The sequence below is a fragment of the Rhamphochromis longiceps genome, linkage group LG6 (assembly GCF_057381845.1).
Source record: "Rhamphochromis longiceps isolate RC_006_pf linkage group LG6, R_longiceps_female_GT1.1, whole genome shotgun sequence".
NCBI lineage: Eukaryota > Metazoa > Chordata > Actinopteri > Cichliformes > Cichlidae > Rhamphochromis > Rhamphochromis longiceps.
In genome coordinates, this window is record NC_140562.1 from 31,553,645 (window position 1) to 31,569,273 (window position 15,629).

General features: G+C 40.6%; 2 protein-coding genes across 2 annotated transcripts; one reads left to right on the forward strand and one right to left on the reverse strand.

The window, feature by feature from the left end:
• The first annotated feature begins 1,214 nt into the window (after window positions 1-1,214).
• Window positions 1,215-8,001, forward strand: LOC146668330 (CCN family member 1-like). Its single transcript, XM_085410222.1, has 6 exons — window positions 1,215-1,409; window positions 2,615-2,828; window positions 3,301-3,548; window positions 3,969-4,113; window positions 5,093-5,274; window positions 6,144-8,001. The coding sequence occupies exons 1-6, from the start codon at window positions 1,359-1,361 to the stop codon at window positions 6,447-6,449; spliced, it is 1,146 nt and encodes a 381-aa protein (XP_085266348.1). The 5' UTR covers window positions 1,215-1,358; the 3' UTR covers window positions 6,450-8,001.
• A 10-nt stretch (window positions 8,002-8,011) lies between these two features.
• On the reverse strand, window positions 8,012-15,389 carry LOC146668331 (ATP-dependent RNA helicase DDX39A-like). Its single transcript, XM_085410220.1, has 10 exons — window positions 15,233-15,389; window positions 14,239-14,446; window positions 13,950-14,077; window positions 12,605-12,881; window positions 12,270-12,388; window positions 11,545-11,676; window positions 11,195-11,304; window positions 10,798-10,942; window positions 10,539-10,686; window positions 8,012-8,288 (listed from the first exon to the last, which is right to left on the reverse strand). Exons 2-10 carry the CDS (start codon window positions 14,444-14,446, stop codon window positions 8,272-8,274), a joined length of 1,284 nt encoding a protein of 427 aa, XP_085266346.1. The 5' UTR covers window positions 15,233-15,389; the 3' UTR covers window positions 8,012-8,271.
• Window positions 15,390-15,629: the final 240 nt, after the last annotated feature.

Sequence of the window (15,629 nt, forward strand, 5' to 3'; positions counted from 1 at the left end):
TTGAATATCTGAAAATAAACAGCATAATGTCCAGAAGCTTGGAAACACGGGGTCATACACCCAGTACCATGACACCTATATGTACAAATGCACTGAGAAATGCATCTTAAATTGATACATAAAAATATATTTTAGGGGGAAAAAGCAAAGAAATTAGTTAAAATGTAAAAGTTATAAAAAATTACATAATAATAATTTTTGAGTTTTGTTATTATTTTTGAAAATTAAAGCACAAAGCTTTCATCCCTTTAGCTGGAGGTAAAAAATATTTTGAGTGAGTAGTGATGGTAACGCAAATTTTAAAAAATTAAATCCTCTTTAAAGCCTAAAATTAAATGAGCCTATAAACCAGAACTTTACAAGAATACTTTGACATTCATAGCAGGATCCTAACTTTCAAAACACCTACCTATCACGTTACTTTCTTCTAAAGAGGTCTCTGTTTTAGGACAGGCGTGGCTGGAAACCTGTGGTTAAAGAAAGAAAAAAAAAGATGGCAGCGAAAGAGGAGACCGACCAACATGTGTTACCCTTAAAAAAAAAAAATCTTACTTTTAACCTCAGCTTCACCATTCTTTCCAAGCAATCATATCATCATCATTCCCGTGTCAGCACCATGTGGTTAGAAATAATAGAAACAGGCAGTCCACCTGAATTCACAGCGAAAGCAAAACAATCAAAATCTACACTTAAAAACTTTGGAAACACTTATTCTTAGAACATGATGGGCACAGACAAAGTCGAGTATTTTCACTCTGCCCCTCATATTATGTTAATGTTTGTTTAATGCACTCCACTTTAATTTTCTGCCCTGGCTTAGAACAAAAAAAGAAGGAATTCCTCCTGCTCCCTTATTTCCCCAAAGGTGGAGGTCTTATTAATGTTGCATGGCTGTCTGGCTCAGCTGAGTGTGTTTACTCAGTGGTAGCAGGAATGTGCTAAGTGTGACTTGAAAGGAGTTGTTACAATTTCATTTTTAACTCATAAAGCAAACAGAGCGCCCCTGAGATTTTTATCAATGGCTCCATTCATTTCAAAACCCGCCCACCAATCAGCAAACTATCCGCTCGGTAGTTTGGGGGGGGGAAAAGGATCTGGGCTGTTACCTGCACGCTGATTGGTTAGAAGTACGGAGAGAGGCGGGGTCTTACGTAGTCCATCGGCTATAAATTAGAGTTTAGCTCCTCACCCCTTTAGAAAAAAAGGATAGAAGTCCGAGCTAATGAGAAAAAGAAACTAGAATCTTCATGTGAAATTAATTAAGATCAATAATATTTCCCTCGATTTCTGCTTGAAATTGTTGTTTTAAAATTACTTGTAGGGTTTTTTTGTTTGTTTTTTAACTTTTAAGGATAATCATGACATTTCTCATCTATCTGACTCTACTGACAACAGTCGTCATCACACAGGTAAGATTAAGTATGTGAGTCTACTTAAAGATTAAAAGTACTTGTGACAGTAAAAGTGCCCTTAAACTTTGAGCTACCGAGTCTGAACAGCAAACACTCCTTCATTGAAACAAATTAATCCTCATGAGCCAGCAGCAGATTTTACTGTACTTTATCTCGGTCATGTTTAAAGTAATTAAAAAGAGAGAGAGAATGAGAGAAAAGAAAAGAAAACAAACACAATAAGGGGAAATAGAGTGCAAGTGAGTTTAACAGTGGCACTGCACCCCCACTTATATAATGACGAATGTTTTTTTCTGATGAAGTTTGCCTTTCTGGTAATCAGCTTGTCTACTCATGTCTTAGTTTTTTTAGAGCATAGTAGCATGCTGATTCCTAAAACACTGGAACAAGTTGGCTCTAGTACTGAGCCATGACTCAAATCATGAGCCAGCAGCAGATTTTACTGTACTTTATCTCGGTCATGTTTAAAGTAATTAAAAAGAGAGAGAGAATGAGAGAAAAGAAAAGAAAACAAACACAATAAGGGGAAATAGAGTGCAAGTGAGTTTAACAGTGGCACTGCACCCCCACTTATATAATGACGAATGTTTTTTTCTGATGAAGTTTGCCTTTCTGGTAATCAGCTTGTCTACTCATGTCTTAGTTTTTTTTAGAGCATAGTAGCATGCTGATTCCTAAAACACTGGAACAAGTTGGCTCTAGTACTGAGCCATGACTCAAATCATGAGCCAGCAGGGGGCTGAGTACAAACCCTGAGTTGTCTAGACACTCGGAGAAGGCTGACCAGCAGTAACTTGACTTACTGTAGAGATTTACTACAATGCTTCATATCTGGATGAATGACCAACAAAATGATGATCTGTCACAAACCCTGGGGTGTCTACAAGATAATAGAAATTCAAACATACATGTGCCAGAGCACATCCACACAATTTGGTATCGTAAGAAATGCTGAAATTGGTAGATTAACAGCCTGCTGATGACAGGCAGTCAGAGGGGATGTGGGAATTTTCTGTTCCAAGTACCAGGAGACTTCTTTACAATTGGGTTATAGATGCAAGCCTGTGGGGTTTATTGTTTTTATTTTTGACTGTTTTATTTTGATAATAATAATAACAGTAATAATGGAAAATGCTACACACACACACACACACATATACAAGTCGTGTTCTGAGCTTTGTCTGAATATGTGAATCTTTCAGGTGACTGCTCGCTGCCCAGCGGTGTGTGAGTGCCCCGCAGAGCCTCCGGTCTGCCCTCCAGGCGTGAGCGCCGTCTCAGACAGGTGTGGATGCTGCAAGGTGTGTGCTGCACAGCTTAACCAAGATTGCAGCCCTGCGAGGCCTTGCGACCACCACAAAGGGCTGGAGTGTAATTATGGCAATGACGTGACCATGGCCTGGGGCATATGCCGAGGTGAGGAAACAATGAATGCTGGGAGGGAAGAAATCTCAGAGGAGGGGGGGGGGGGGGGGGAAGCTACATCTGAAGTATTAAAATACAAGAAAATGTAGTTTATATACTGAGTGTAAAAGAAAAGCCAAAATGGTGCGACAAAGGTCATAAGAGAAGCTTTCTTAGATTTGTGATTTAGAAACATGGAACCTTGCACAGCAGGAGACATTTTAATGAGTAGTAGATGTTTTATGACAGCAACAGGGGGTTTCAGGGATAAAAATACTCTTTCCTTCTGCACCATGCCGGTGCTGCCCCACAAACTATGAATAGCTGGTTCTTCCATGCCTACGAGACGGGGGGTCTGACTCTTCCTGCTTCTTTGTATCCACTCACTTTTTGATCTCATTTGTCCTGTGGGATTTTTTTAGTGTCCTGTGTCACTGTTGGTGTTGATGAAGTCAGAAGCAGTGAGTAATATGTGTCTTTTCAGCAAAATCGGAGGGACGCACATGTGAGTACAATGGAAGGATCTACCAGAATGGCGAAAGCTTCCGTGCTGGATGTAAACACCAGTGCACCTGCATTGATGGCGCTGTTGGCTGCGCGCCTCTCTGTAGCAACAAGCTGCCACCAGCTTCACCATCCTGCCCCTACCCACGCTTGGTTAGGATACCTGGGCAGTGCTGCTTCACTGTCGACTGCAATAAGGGCACATGGCGCCTTCCACCTAAGCATCAGGTTTGTTACATTGAGTTTGTAAGGAATTTGTGAAACAGTTTGATGATACTGGAGGTAAAAAATCACTGTGGATGAACTTGTTAATTGTGTATTGAATTAAACAATTTGGCCAAAAACTTTTTAAAAACTCAGTTATCAAAAATTATATTTTCTTATTTTGTTTACTATAATTTGGAGTTGCTTTGGCAAACTAATACAAGCCACTGTAGTAAAGCCTCTGGTGCAAGGATGCCGAAACCTTTCTGATTAACAGTATCTGGTTCGCTTGCTGAGAGCAGGTACTGTTATTAAGTGCTTTAAAACACCTAACCCCTTGAAAATCAGGGGTTACGCCCACTGTGGGGAAAGCACACGAAAGTCGGACACGGTCATGGCAAAGATGAACTGCAACCATCTAATCTTGTGTATCTCTCTGCGCAGGTGCATCCTCCACAACAACACCCGCACAGACCTCGGCTCCATCCTGTGCCGCGCCACCCTGAAAATGACCTGGTCCTAGCCAACCAGCTTACAGACGTAAAACCCAGCAGCTGGCACAGTGAGCGTGGCTACAAACACTTGCCTGGTATGCAAACTGTTTCTCGCAGTGTAGTTCATATTTTAGTAACTTTAAGTACTGCTTATTTACATTGGTTGTATAATATTAAAGATTCTCTATATAGGTAGTTCAATTGTTCTAGGCTGTGTGAATAAGGTGGTAGAAAGGGCTCTTTCTGTCCTCATGCTGAAATATCTTCAGGCCAGACGGTGGTCATGTTATCCCCGGTGGCAGACCAGCACCTTGCATTACCATTCATGTGCAAATGAATGAATGGGTGAATAAGAGGCAACAATTGAAAAGTGTTTCTTAAATCACAAGGTAAAGTTGTTCCATAATGGCAGTACTTTTACTGTACTCTGAGAATATGAGAACAGAGTTTTTCACAATCACAATGTCAGACACAGATGTGCTCACATTTGCCTTTCACAAGAGCAACACTGCAGGAGATCCCAAATTTATCATCTGCTTTGCTCTGATTTGCTATCAGTTACTTATCTGTATTTATATTCTTGGTGACCTTCTATCTTGCTTTTAACAATGAACAAAAGACAATTGGGTAAATAAACCTGACCAGCAGATAAACTATCACTCAATAGTAGTGCTAGATTCAATTTAATTCAGTTCAGGTTTACTTATATAGCACCATTTCACAAAAACAGCTGCCTTGAGGTACTTTATATTGTAAGGTTACAACCCTACTATATTAGATAGAAAGCCCAACAATCGCACAACTCCCTATGAGCAAGCACTTTGTGACACTGGGAAGATAAAACACCCCCATCTGCCACGACCGGCTGGGGATGAATGGAAAGAGAATGAAAAGCCACTAATCACCAAAGCTGATCCAAAAGTGGGGATGAACGTCTGAACCAAATTTCACGGCAGTTTATCTCATAGACATTGACGAGGTACCTGACCTCCAGATCAAGAATCTCTGCTCTAATTGGTGTCATTTTTCTCCCTGCCTTTCACCCACCCTCCGTAACCCTTATACATTCCTCAGTGTGGAGCCCGCTGAAGGAGAACAAGTGTGCAGTACAGACCACCGACTGGTCCCCGTGCTCTCGCAGCTGTGGGATGGGTGTTTCTTCTCGTCTCACCAACAAGAACCCTCAGTGCAAGATGGAGAGACAGACCAGAATCTGCACCATACGGCCGTGTCACAGCCTGGCGGTCCCAGCTAAGGTGAGATGGACTGAGCGTGATCTGAACGAAGGAATGAGACAGACGCAGACAGGGACCATAGTTCAAACAGCCGTATCACTGCCGAGATAACTTGTAATAGCAACTTATCTCTCACGCAGTACTCTGCTGAATTGTGATAACACTTATTATTTAACCTGTATCTGCGTTTGACTCCTCATGCAAAAACAGTACCTTTAATTTTGCTTGAATGAAAAATTAGATGTTCTGGCACTGAGTAAACATGCTCTTAGTGCTAAAGCCATCTTTATCCAGAGCTTAAGAACAGAGATTATCTTAGCGGTACTTTCGGGAAGCTCCACATCCACTGGGAACTGGGCAGTGCTGATTTACTCAGCAGTGTTTTGGTGGCAGCCCGGCGCCTTTTTAAATATAGTCCCCCACCCTCAGCATTCCTGCCAAGCAACTGTCCATAGCTAGGCTCTGTCTGTGTACTCAAGCCCAGGGAAGTTGTGTGTCTATATTAATCCTACACGTTGGACACGGTAAGAACTCTTTTACTCTGCTCCACTGAGTTAAAAGCTCTGCTGCCAAGAGCTGTCATAGGTGTTGGTGTATTTAACAGCAGAGGACACTCAAATGTTGAATAAATATTTAACCTTAAATATAATCACATTTATCTAAAAATAATCCCTCTCTGATTCCCTGCTTTGGAAGTCTAGTCCTCTTAATGTGAAACAGACTATGAGTGTAAAGCTGCTTTAATCTGCCGCTCTGTAAGGCGCAGATGGGGGTATAAATCAGATCTTGTTAGATTATTTATTTATTCATTTATCTTGATTCCAACTAATAATAATCATTATGACCCAGGTTATAACTCTTATCTCTCTGCTTTCATAACTCGATCACAGAAAGGGAAAAGCTGCTCCCCAACTGAGAAAGTCGCAGAGCCAATCCACCTGTCCTATGGGGAATGTGTGAGCATCCGCCTCTACAGGCCCAACTACTGCGGCGTGTGTACGGATGGACGGTGCTGCTCGCCACGTCGCACCCGCACCCTGCCTGTGACCTTTGCGTGCCCGGATGGTGAGCGGTTTCAGAGGCTGTCCATGTTGATCCAGTCATGTAAATGCAGCAGTGATTGCGGCCACCTTAATGAAGTGGCCCTCCCTCCTCAGCACTGGATGTACGGAGACACTCACAAGTTCACAGACTAGAATTGAATTGAGGGTCTTTTTTTTTTTTTTCTTGCTTGGCTTTTTTTTTTCCTATTTGACTTTAATGTGACGAGGTTTGTTTTCTTAAAGAAGGAAGCCGCTTGAAGATGAGGAGCCATTTTTTTCCTCACCTGGCTCCAAGTGAATGAAGGCCTCAGGCCACCCGCCTCACTGCAGAGACCATAGGCAGGAAGGACTGCCTTGGTATTATTCATCTTAAAGACAACCCATATTATAATATCTGTGACCCTGTGCTCCTGTTCAAACTGATGTGGGACTTAAATTAGAGCCCCGAAATACTCTGAACTTCCTGCATTTCCTAAGTCCTGCTTCAGGATTTGAGACTCTCCAATCAGCCTGAGAGGACAAATGCTACAAAAGCAACAAAGCACTTTATTTATTTAGCACTGAAACTTTGTGAGCAGTGCACAAGAATCTGACAGGACTGCCTTACCCACAGACGGGTGACAAATGAAAGCGGAGGAAAAAGGTGTTGAGCCACTATGTGCTGCCAGCACAGCTTCACTGTGCCTTGAAGTCTCTAATGGTCTGTTGGAGGGATCTTTCTAATCATTTCCCTCATTTGGTAATGGTGACAGAGAGCCCTGTCATATTGGTCCCAAGCCTCTGATTACAATATTGAGATTTAGTGACTGTAAAGCCATGTTATATCATTCATGCCCTGGATATTGTCAACGGGTTAAAGGTGATCACAAGTTTTTAATTTGACCCTTTGCTGCCAGTTTCTTTCATTGTAGGGGCTAAAGATTATAATTTGTCACCCATTTATTAATCTTTAGCTCAACATACTGTAAATACTTCATATCTCCCAGTGCACTGTGACGACTTGCTGACAACCAGCTGAATTAACTTTTGCAGTTTTATGTAGAAACCTAGAGGATGTTATGCAAATGTGGATGACTTGTTTTATTCAAAACAGAAAATCACCATGGTGTTATAGCTATATCTCTCTATATGGCATGATGCCATGTAAAGCACATGAGTGAATTCCCTTGAAACTCACACTGTTAGATAAGAGACATTATCTTTAACTGATAAGAATTCAGGAAGAACTGAATCAGAGCCAATTGCCTTGGTTTAGCATTTAATACAACTTAGATAAATTTATTAGCCAAATAAATGTTTTCTTGATGTTGGATCAGTGTATTCTGCAAAACACATTTCTTGATTTTGATCCAAGACTGTATACAATCATGTTCTATTATAGATTAAGACACTGTACAGTGTAGCAGTCACCAGTTTTTTGTTGGTCGATCTATGTGATAAAACTGGCTCCTGTGCTCAAGCTTCATGTGACGTTTTATTTTAATTCAACTTTGACGGTTTCAAATTAAGTTTCTCCACAGTGCAACATCACCAGCTGTTTATCAACAGTGGATACCTCCTCAAACTGTGTGATAGCGCCCTCTGCTTGTGGGTATCAATATCTGCAGATGCCAAGCTATGTCTGGGTCACTCCTGTTATAGTTTTATATGTAATGTTAACATCTGACATGCGTTAAATGTTTAAAGCACACAAAGTGAAGTTCATCACCGTCGAATAAGGTATAAAAGTTTATTTCTTTAACCAAAACAATATATCCACAGATTTTTGCTTCTTTTCTTTTCTTTTTTTTTTAAACAAGGAACACACTAAAACAAACACTCTGCAGCGAGATGACAAAACACGTTTTATCACTATGAACGTGCCTTCACAAATGGTTGGATGGAAACATTAAAATAAATGTTGAAGGTTTCTTTTCTTCCACCAAAACACAGTAACAACAGGGATCACATGATCTTCACTGGAAGGGCGCTTCATTCATCTGGACTGTTCAACTGCAAAGAGACATGAGGTTAACATGAGGTAGAGAAAATTTCTATAATAACTTTATACAGTAGCTATCACACTTGAGTATTTCTACACAGCAGTGATGTAGTATGTGAACATGGCCTGTTATCTGTACATAATTACAGGCTTTCATTTGCAAATGCATGGCTACTTCTTAGTTTAGTTTTAAAGATGAGCTAAAATCTCAAAACGCATTCAGAATTTTAGCAGTCAAGACAACACAATACATACTAAACAATGTTAATCACCACTTCCTGTAATCAAAAGCGTGATACTACGAAAAGGTTCTCCTAGTGATAAAGAAGAAGAAGTGATGTAGAGTGGTGTGACAACTCCTCAGGGGGTGCCACCAACGGCTATACCTCATAGGGAACTCAACTCCTTTGGAGTCAGCACACCCATCATGATGACTTTTTACTATGCCTTCCTGGAAAGCATCATGACCTTCTCCATTACCTGCTGGTTGGACTCTGTCAGCCTTCAGAACAGGAACAGACTGCAGCACACTGCATCAGTGTGCTCTAAAATCATTGGCCTGCCTGTCAGAACTCTGGCACAGGTTTTCAGCCAGCCGGCCCTTAGACAGGCAGCCAAATTCATCAATGACCCCTCTCACATTCTTCACCCCACATTTCAATGGCTCCCCTCTGGGCGACGCCTCCGCTGCATTTCCTGCAGGACTGAGAGGAGGAGAGCCACCTTTGTCCCCAAAGCCACCCTGCTTTAACTCCAGCCGATAAGACCATTTCCCACACCAGAAACATAAACTACTCTATAAGGCTGGGCCATATCATACCGTTCACGGTAATACCGGTATAACGTTTGGCAAGGATAAGAAAATGAAATATCGCGATAGAATATGAGTAAAGTGCACATGCGCAGTGCCTTTGTTTTCATACGCACATGGCGGAAAAAGCATGACGGCGACAGAGAATGAGAAGAGCGAAAGTGGATCGTTGAATGAAACGAGTTTGTAAAAATGCTGCAACTTCAGTGGCGTGGAACTGGTTTGGCTTTCGTCCTTCAGATACATAACAAAGCACTTTTTTTGGTAGAGCATGCTAGCGGGCCGTCGTTATTACCGTGTTTTTTGGAAAATACGGCACACTTCAAATCAATCCTTTGAGTTTTCTGAAAATCGACAGTGCCCCTTATAATCCCGTGTGCCTTATGTATGAATTCTGGTTGTGTTTACTGACCTCAAAACGATTTTATGTCGTACATGGCGCTCGAAAATCTGTCAAATGTTTTAGTGCGACTTTGCTAAGCTACGAACCCGCACCGCTTGATAGATTGTCGGAGCATTACAGCTATCGTAGGCAGGAGCCTCGCGGAGTGATACGTACTGTGCTTCAACATAATATTACAGTGTTGTGTGTGTGTGTGTGTGTGTGTGTGTGTGTGTGTGTGTGTGTGTGTGTGTGTGTGTGTGTGTAACCTCTTTTAAGTTTTGTGGATATTATACATGGTTATGCTGAGGATATGTCGGCCAATTTCCACTGGAAATGCCTTTTGGTTAAACTGTCAGCAAGGAATTTGCATTTGCACTGTTGAATTTTTATATAACTTCATAAAAAACAGCTGCTTCTTTAAGTGAAAATACATTGATGGGTTTTTTTTGCACTAATAAAGTTGTGGAGTTGTAAAGTATTTTGTCTAGTTTCAATTACATCGTCAGTTATTATCGCAAATTTTCAAATGTATATCGTGATAAATATTTTTGGTCATATCGTCCTGCTCTACTACTCTAAACTATTTTTATACTGCTGAGACTTTATTCACTTGTAGTCACTTACAGTTATTTATTCACCTTTAGGTCACTTAAATTTTAAAACTGTGTAATTTTAAAACTGTATATATACTGTATATTCTGTTTGCCTGTTTATGCTCTGTCCTTATCTTCAACGTCATGCTGCTCTATTTATCCCCAAGGGGCAATTAAGATACAACAAAGTCTTTCTGACTCTGATTCTGAAGTTCTCAGTAAACAAATACCTGTTGCAGCTAAGGCCTACAGACCAGTCAGGGAGCTCCTGGAAACCTCCCAACACTAAGAAAAAATGTGCATTCCCTGACCGGTTGGCTAGTGGTTGCTGGCTGTCACTAGGTGAAACTGGTCATAAAGAGGTGTACAGTGTGACACCAAAATACTTAGTTAATATTATAATACTTGTATAGTTATTAAATGGGCGTCTTTAAGCCAGGTTCATGACGCCTGCAAGCAACAAGATACTTACTGTAGGAAGAAATATCGATTTCTTCTGGTAGCTCTGCTACATTGACCTCGAAGCGGTCTTGAACCTCATTCAGGGTCTTGGCATCACTCTCGTCTGACACAAAGGTGACGGCCAGGCCTTTAGTCCCAAACCTGCCAGCACGGGCCACCTGAACGATACACAAGAAATTTACTGCTACACATGGCCTCAGCTTTAAAGACCAGAAATGGGAGGTTTGGAAATGAAAATATACCAATGTCTCAAATTAAATATCACTCACTCTGTGAAGGTATGTGTCAGAATCCTCTGGCATGTCATAATTGAAGACAATGTTAACTCGTTCAATGTCCATGCCACGGCCGAACAGGTTGGTTGCCACCAAAATCCGCCGCTGGAAGTCTTTGAACTGCTGATATCGGGATAACCTGGCAGGAGTAGAGAAGCAACAGCATCATGAACTGCAGAACTGAATAAGATTATATCCAAAACTAAGAGTTATTAGTCAGTTGGGTCTAGTTTTAGCCTGTCTTTTACAGGTACTAACACTGTCTACAAGCATTTGAGCCTGGGAAAAAAAAACGTACACAATGAGGACAGTCTCACGTGACAATAACAAAAAATATGACAAACTTAAAAAAAGAAAAACACTCTTCTTTCTAAAGTGACGCAGCACCAACCTCTCTTCCTGCGCCATGCCCCTATGGATGGCTATAGCAGGGAAGTTCTGCTCCACCAGTAGCTGGGACAGAGCAACACAGCGAGCTACAGACTTCACAAAGATCACCACCTGCGAGGAATATAAAAGAAACTGCTGAGTCTTGCATATTTTCCGATTTGTACTGGAAAAGGCAGACATGGGAGGGTTTAAGAGAGGACAAGACACACAAGTTATTTTAGAAAATAAATTAAAAAAAATTAAAAAAGGATAAAAAACAAAGCTGCATTTGTTAACAATTAGCAAGGATTTAAAACAAATAAAATGGACATAACAGATTCCAACTCCTTTCAAAAGTATTACCACTGATACCTGGTTGAACTCGAGCACATCGAGCAGGTCGAACAGCTTTCGGTTCTTCTCGCTGTCCTTCAACTTGCAGTAATACTGCTGTAGACCATGAAGTGTCAACTTGGTCTCATCATCCACAAACACTTCCATCGGCTACACAGCAAAGGACAGAATGACCAGCATTAGTCTCTCAGACAGATCTACAGATTACCTGGAAAAGGACAATTCTAAACTGCTGAGAGGTTCAATTTGCCTGCTTTATGAGCAAATATGACAAAGGCACCAACAAATGGCCAAAAATAAAAGGAAACTCGACTATTTTCCATTACATTTCTGACGATGAGAAAAAAAAAACAAAAAAACACTGAACATCATTTTAATACTGCTAGCACTCTGCAGGCAGCAACATTTGTAAGTTTAAGGAAATGGAGGTTTTTTCCATCCTTTTTCAATAAGCTGCTCTCACTGATGACACATTTACTAATTTGCTGCTGCAATCTTCAAACAAAATGCCAGTGGCAGCATTATAGTGCAATAGTAGTGATACAGCACTGTCACCAATGACTTAGCATAAGTAAAATGTAAGGACAAAAGTAGTCTAGATAGTGTTTTCCCTGGAATTTTTTAAGTGTAGGCTTGCTTTGCTGTAGTGCACACTAAGGAACATAATGTTGCGATAGACATTGATGTTTTTGCCATACATGAAGCTGCACAGATATAACGTGTATGGCCACATGTAAACTCACATCCTGCATGAACTTGCGGCACACGGGGCGGATCTCCTTGCTCAGAGTTGCACTGAACATCATAACTTGCTTCTCATGAGGCGTCAGTCGGAAGATTTCCTGGACATCACGTCTCATGTCTTTTGCAAGGAAATAAATGATACATCCAAAATTGTATATATATCTATATATGGTGTAATTTCTTAATGATGACCTTTAATAAGCAAAATGTATGTAATCACCATCAGAATTTATCTCAACAATATTTACTTGACACACTCTATCGCCACTCCTACATACTGGTCAAAAACCTTCACCAAGAGTAGACTATAAACAGCTTGGTTCCTCTCACTTACCCAACTGCTCCAGCATCTTATCACACTCATCAAGCACAAAGTGTTTGATGTTCTTCACACTGAGGGTCTTGTTACGAATGAGGGCCAGTGTACGTCCTGGAGTTCCCACAACAATGTGAGGGCAGTTCTTTTTCAGGACTTCCTCATCCTTCTTGATAGCCATGCCACCAAAGAACACTGACACCTTGACAGTGGGCATGTACTTGGAGAAGCGCTCGTACTCTTTGCTGATCTGGAATGCCAACTCTCGTGTGTGGCACATCACGAGGACAGACACCTGCAAGGAAACAACACAGAGGTTTTATCAACGCTTTCATCTTTATATAGCATGTACATTGTTGTTTATCTCATTTGTGTATAATGCTATTACAATATCACAAACTTCCTTTATAAATCCCCCAAATCATGACTACTTTATAATGTGAAAGAGCAAATTAGAAAATACTTAAAAAGATCTTAAAGGCACCGTGCTGGACTAGAAGCTAAAGACATCGGACATGAACTCAAACGCTTCTGGTTCTCATTCAGACAGAGACGTTTTGATTATCTGATTTCATCAAAGCCTGAGTAATTCCAGATTAAAGTTTGCTAATGCTGAACATAACGTCTGTATTGTTTGTAGTCAAAAACACTGGGTGTGTAACACATGCAAATTACAGTAGATAATCATACACCGAAATGGTAAATGGTAAATGGCCTGTATTTATATAGCGCTTTACTAGTCCCTAAGGACCCCAAAGCGCTTTACATGTCCAGTCATCCACCCATTCACACACACATTCACACACTGGTGATGGCAGCTACATTGTAGCCACAGCCACCCTGTTAACCAACAACACAATCTATAGCAGGGGTGCCCAATCCCAGTCCTCGAGAGCTACCGTCCTGCAGCTTTTAGACGCATCCTTCTTCTGACACACCTGAATCAACTGAATGGCTTGTTATCAGGCCTTTGCCAAACTTGATGGCATGCTGAAGAGGCAATCACACCATTTGATTCAGCTGTGTTGGAGTAGGGATGCATCTAAAAGCTGCAGGATAGTAGAGCTCGAGGACTGGGATTGGGCACCCCTGATCTATAGGCTTGTCTTGGGAGTTCACTTCTACTATTGTAGAAATGTGTTTGAAAATAAATGTGATCAATCAAAAAAAAAAAAATTCATATTGATCTGAAAGAAGCCTTTCTTCTTCCTGAACTGTGCTCCCAGAGCATAACAGAGCTACCTGTTCTTTTCGCTGCAGGGGTTAAGGATTCACATCTTTTCTTTAATTTCTTAGCCAACTATGTAACGTCCCATAACAACGCAGAATTAGAGAGCTTGTAAAACTGTAATGACAAACTCACCTGACCATCCACAGGTTCTATCTGCTGCAAGGTGGCTAGCACAAACACTGCTGTCTTTCCCATACCAGACTTGGCCTGACACAGGATATCCATGCCCAGGATAGCTTGAGGGATGCATTCATGTTGAACTGAAAGTAAAACCAATTGGCAATTATACATTTTTCTTTATATACATACTAAGCGTGCAGTTACAACATCATAAGAAATCATTTATTATGTGTGGCTGTAGTTCTATGATCAGGATCATGTCCAGGAGTTTATTTGAACTTTAAATAGCCCTGCTATCCACCTTCTGAGGGATGCTCAAAACCACAGTCAACGATGGCACGGAGCAGCTCTGGTTTGAGGAGAAAGTCTCTGAATCCCGAGCTGTGGATGGATACATATGACCCCTTCACCTCCTTTTTATTTGCTGGGGTCCCACTCTCTGGGACTCCCTGAGGCTCCTCATCCTCTTCATAATCCAGAAGTTCATTATCAAGATTATTCTCTGACATCTGTATAAAAGAATGTATAGCAAGGACATTTGTTATAGTAGAGATTATATCTAAGAACCCTCTTTAATATGTGGATTAATAGTTTATGAGAAAGCCAGGAGGTTTTAAAAGTATGAATAAATAAATCAAATGTATATCTTTATACTTTTTACAATTATTAACCAATAAATAAATCATCATTAGACACGTACCTATATAAATAACAGTGTACATAAATTAACAGATGAACAGTGTTAATAACGAATTGTTGACGTGCTAGGCTGATAGAATAATTAAAAAAATAAGAATAAAAATGCTCAATTAAGTCAAATCTAATCAGCGAATTTAAGGCTGGGGATAGTCAGAATGGACCTCTGTCTGCTCACTGTTTAATGTCTAGTGTAATACAAAGGATAACTATCTCAAGTCAAAATGCAGGTCAGCGTGTGACCCGGTATAAACAATGGAGTCCTTCCCCTTCATTCATACCGGCTAGTTAGCAAGATGGGTCGGCAAACATTTCCATTTATGTAACTCTAATATTGTTAATTACACGGTATTTAAAATATGTGTCTATTTAGAAACAAAATTATCTATTGCACCTAAAGCTAAGCTGTCTATATTAAATCAAAACTGAATCGGAGCGAAGCTAACATGAATTTGCATAGCATGCTAGCTACCGAAGCAACCTTCAAATCAACAAATTTGAGACGGGTGCAAAGCGTTCAAAGCATTTCTTAGTTTTTAAACACGTCTACGCATTTCAGAATGTAATGCAGAAAAAATATAAAGGAACATCAACGTCACCTTGCTATGAAATTTTACACTCCGCGGATTATCGATCTGCGTGAAACTAACGAGCTAGCTAGGAGCTTCTAACGAGCACACACGTATGCTGCGTTCAGGTACAATCTGGATAATGTTTAGCTTTCTGATTCCATTTCCAACATTGATACTTAAATAAAACACTTCGATGGCTGAATTTTCCGGTTCTTCGCCACCTTAACTCTCACGCATGAGCTTACGTACGGTCTATGTTCTTAAGCCAAAAATCATGGTCTTGTCTTTTATACCTATACTTTTTTTTTCATTATTACGGTATTTGGAAGAACACCTGAATGCATCAGCAGAGGGCCGGTGTTGTGCCAAAAAGTGATTGTCTGCCAGTACCGGTATCGATGCTTGTTTTAGTAAAATTATAAAG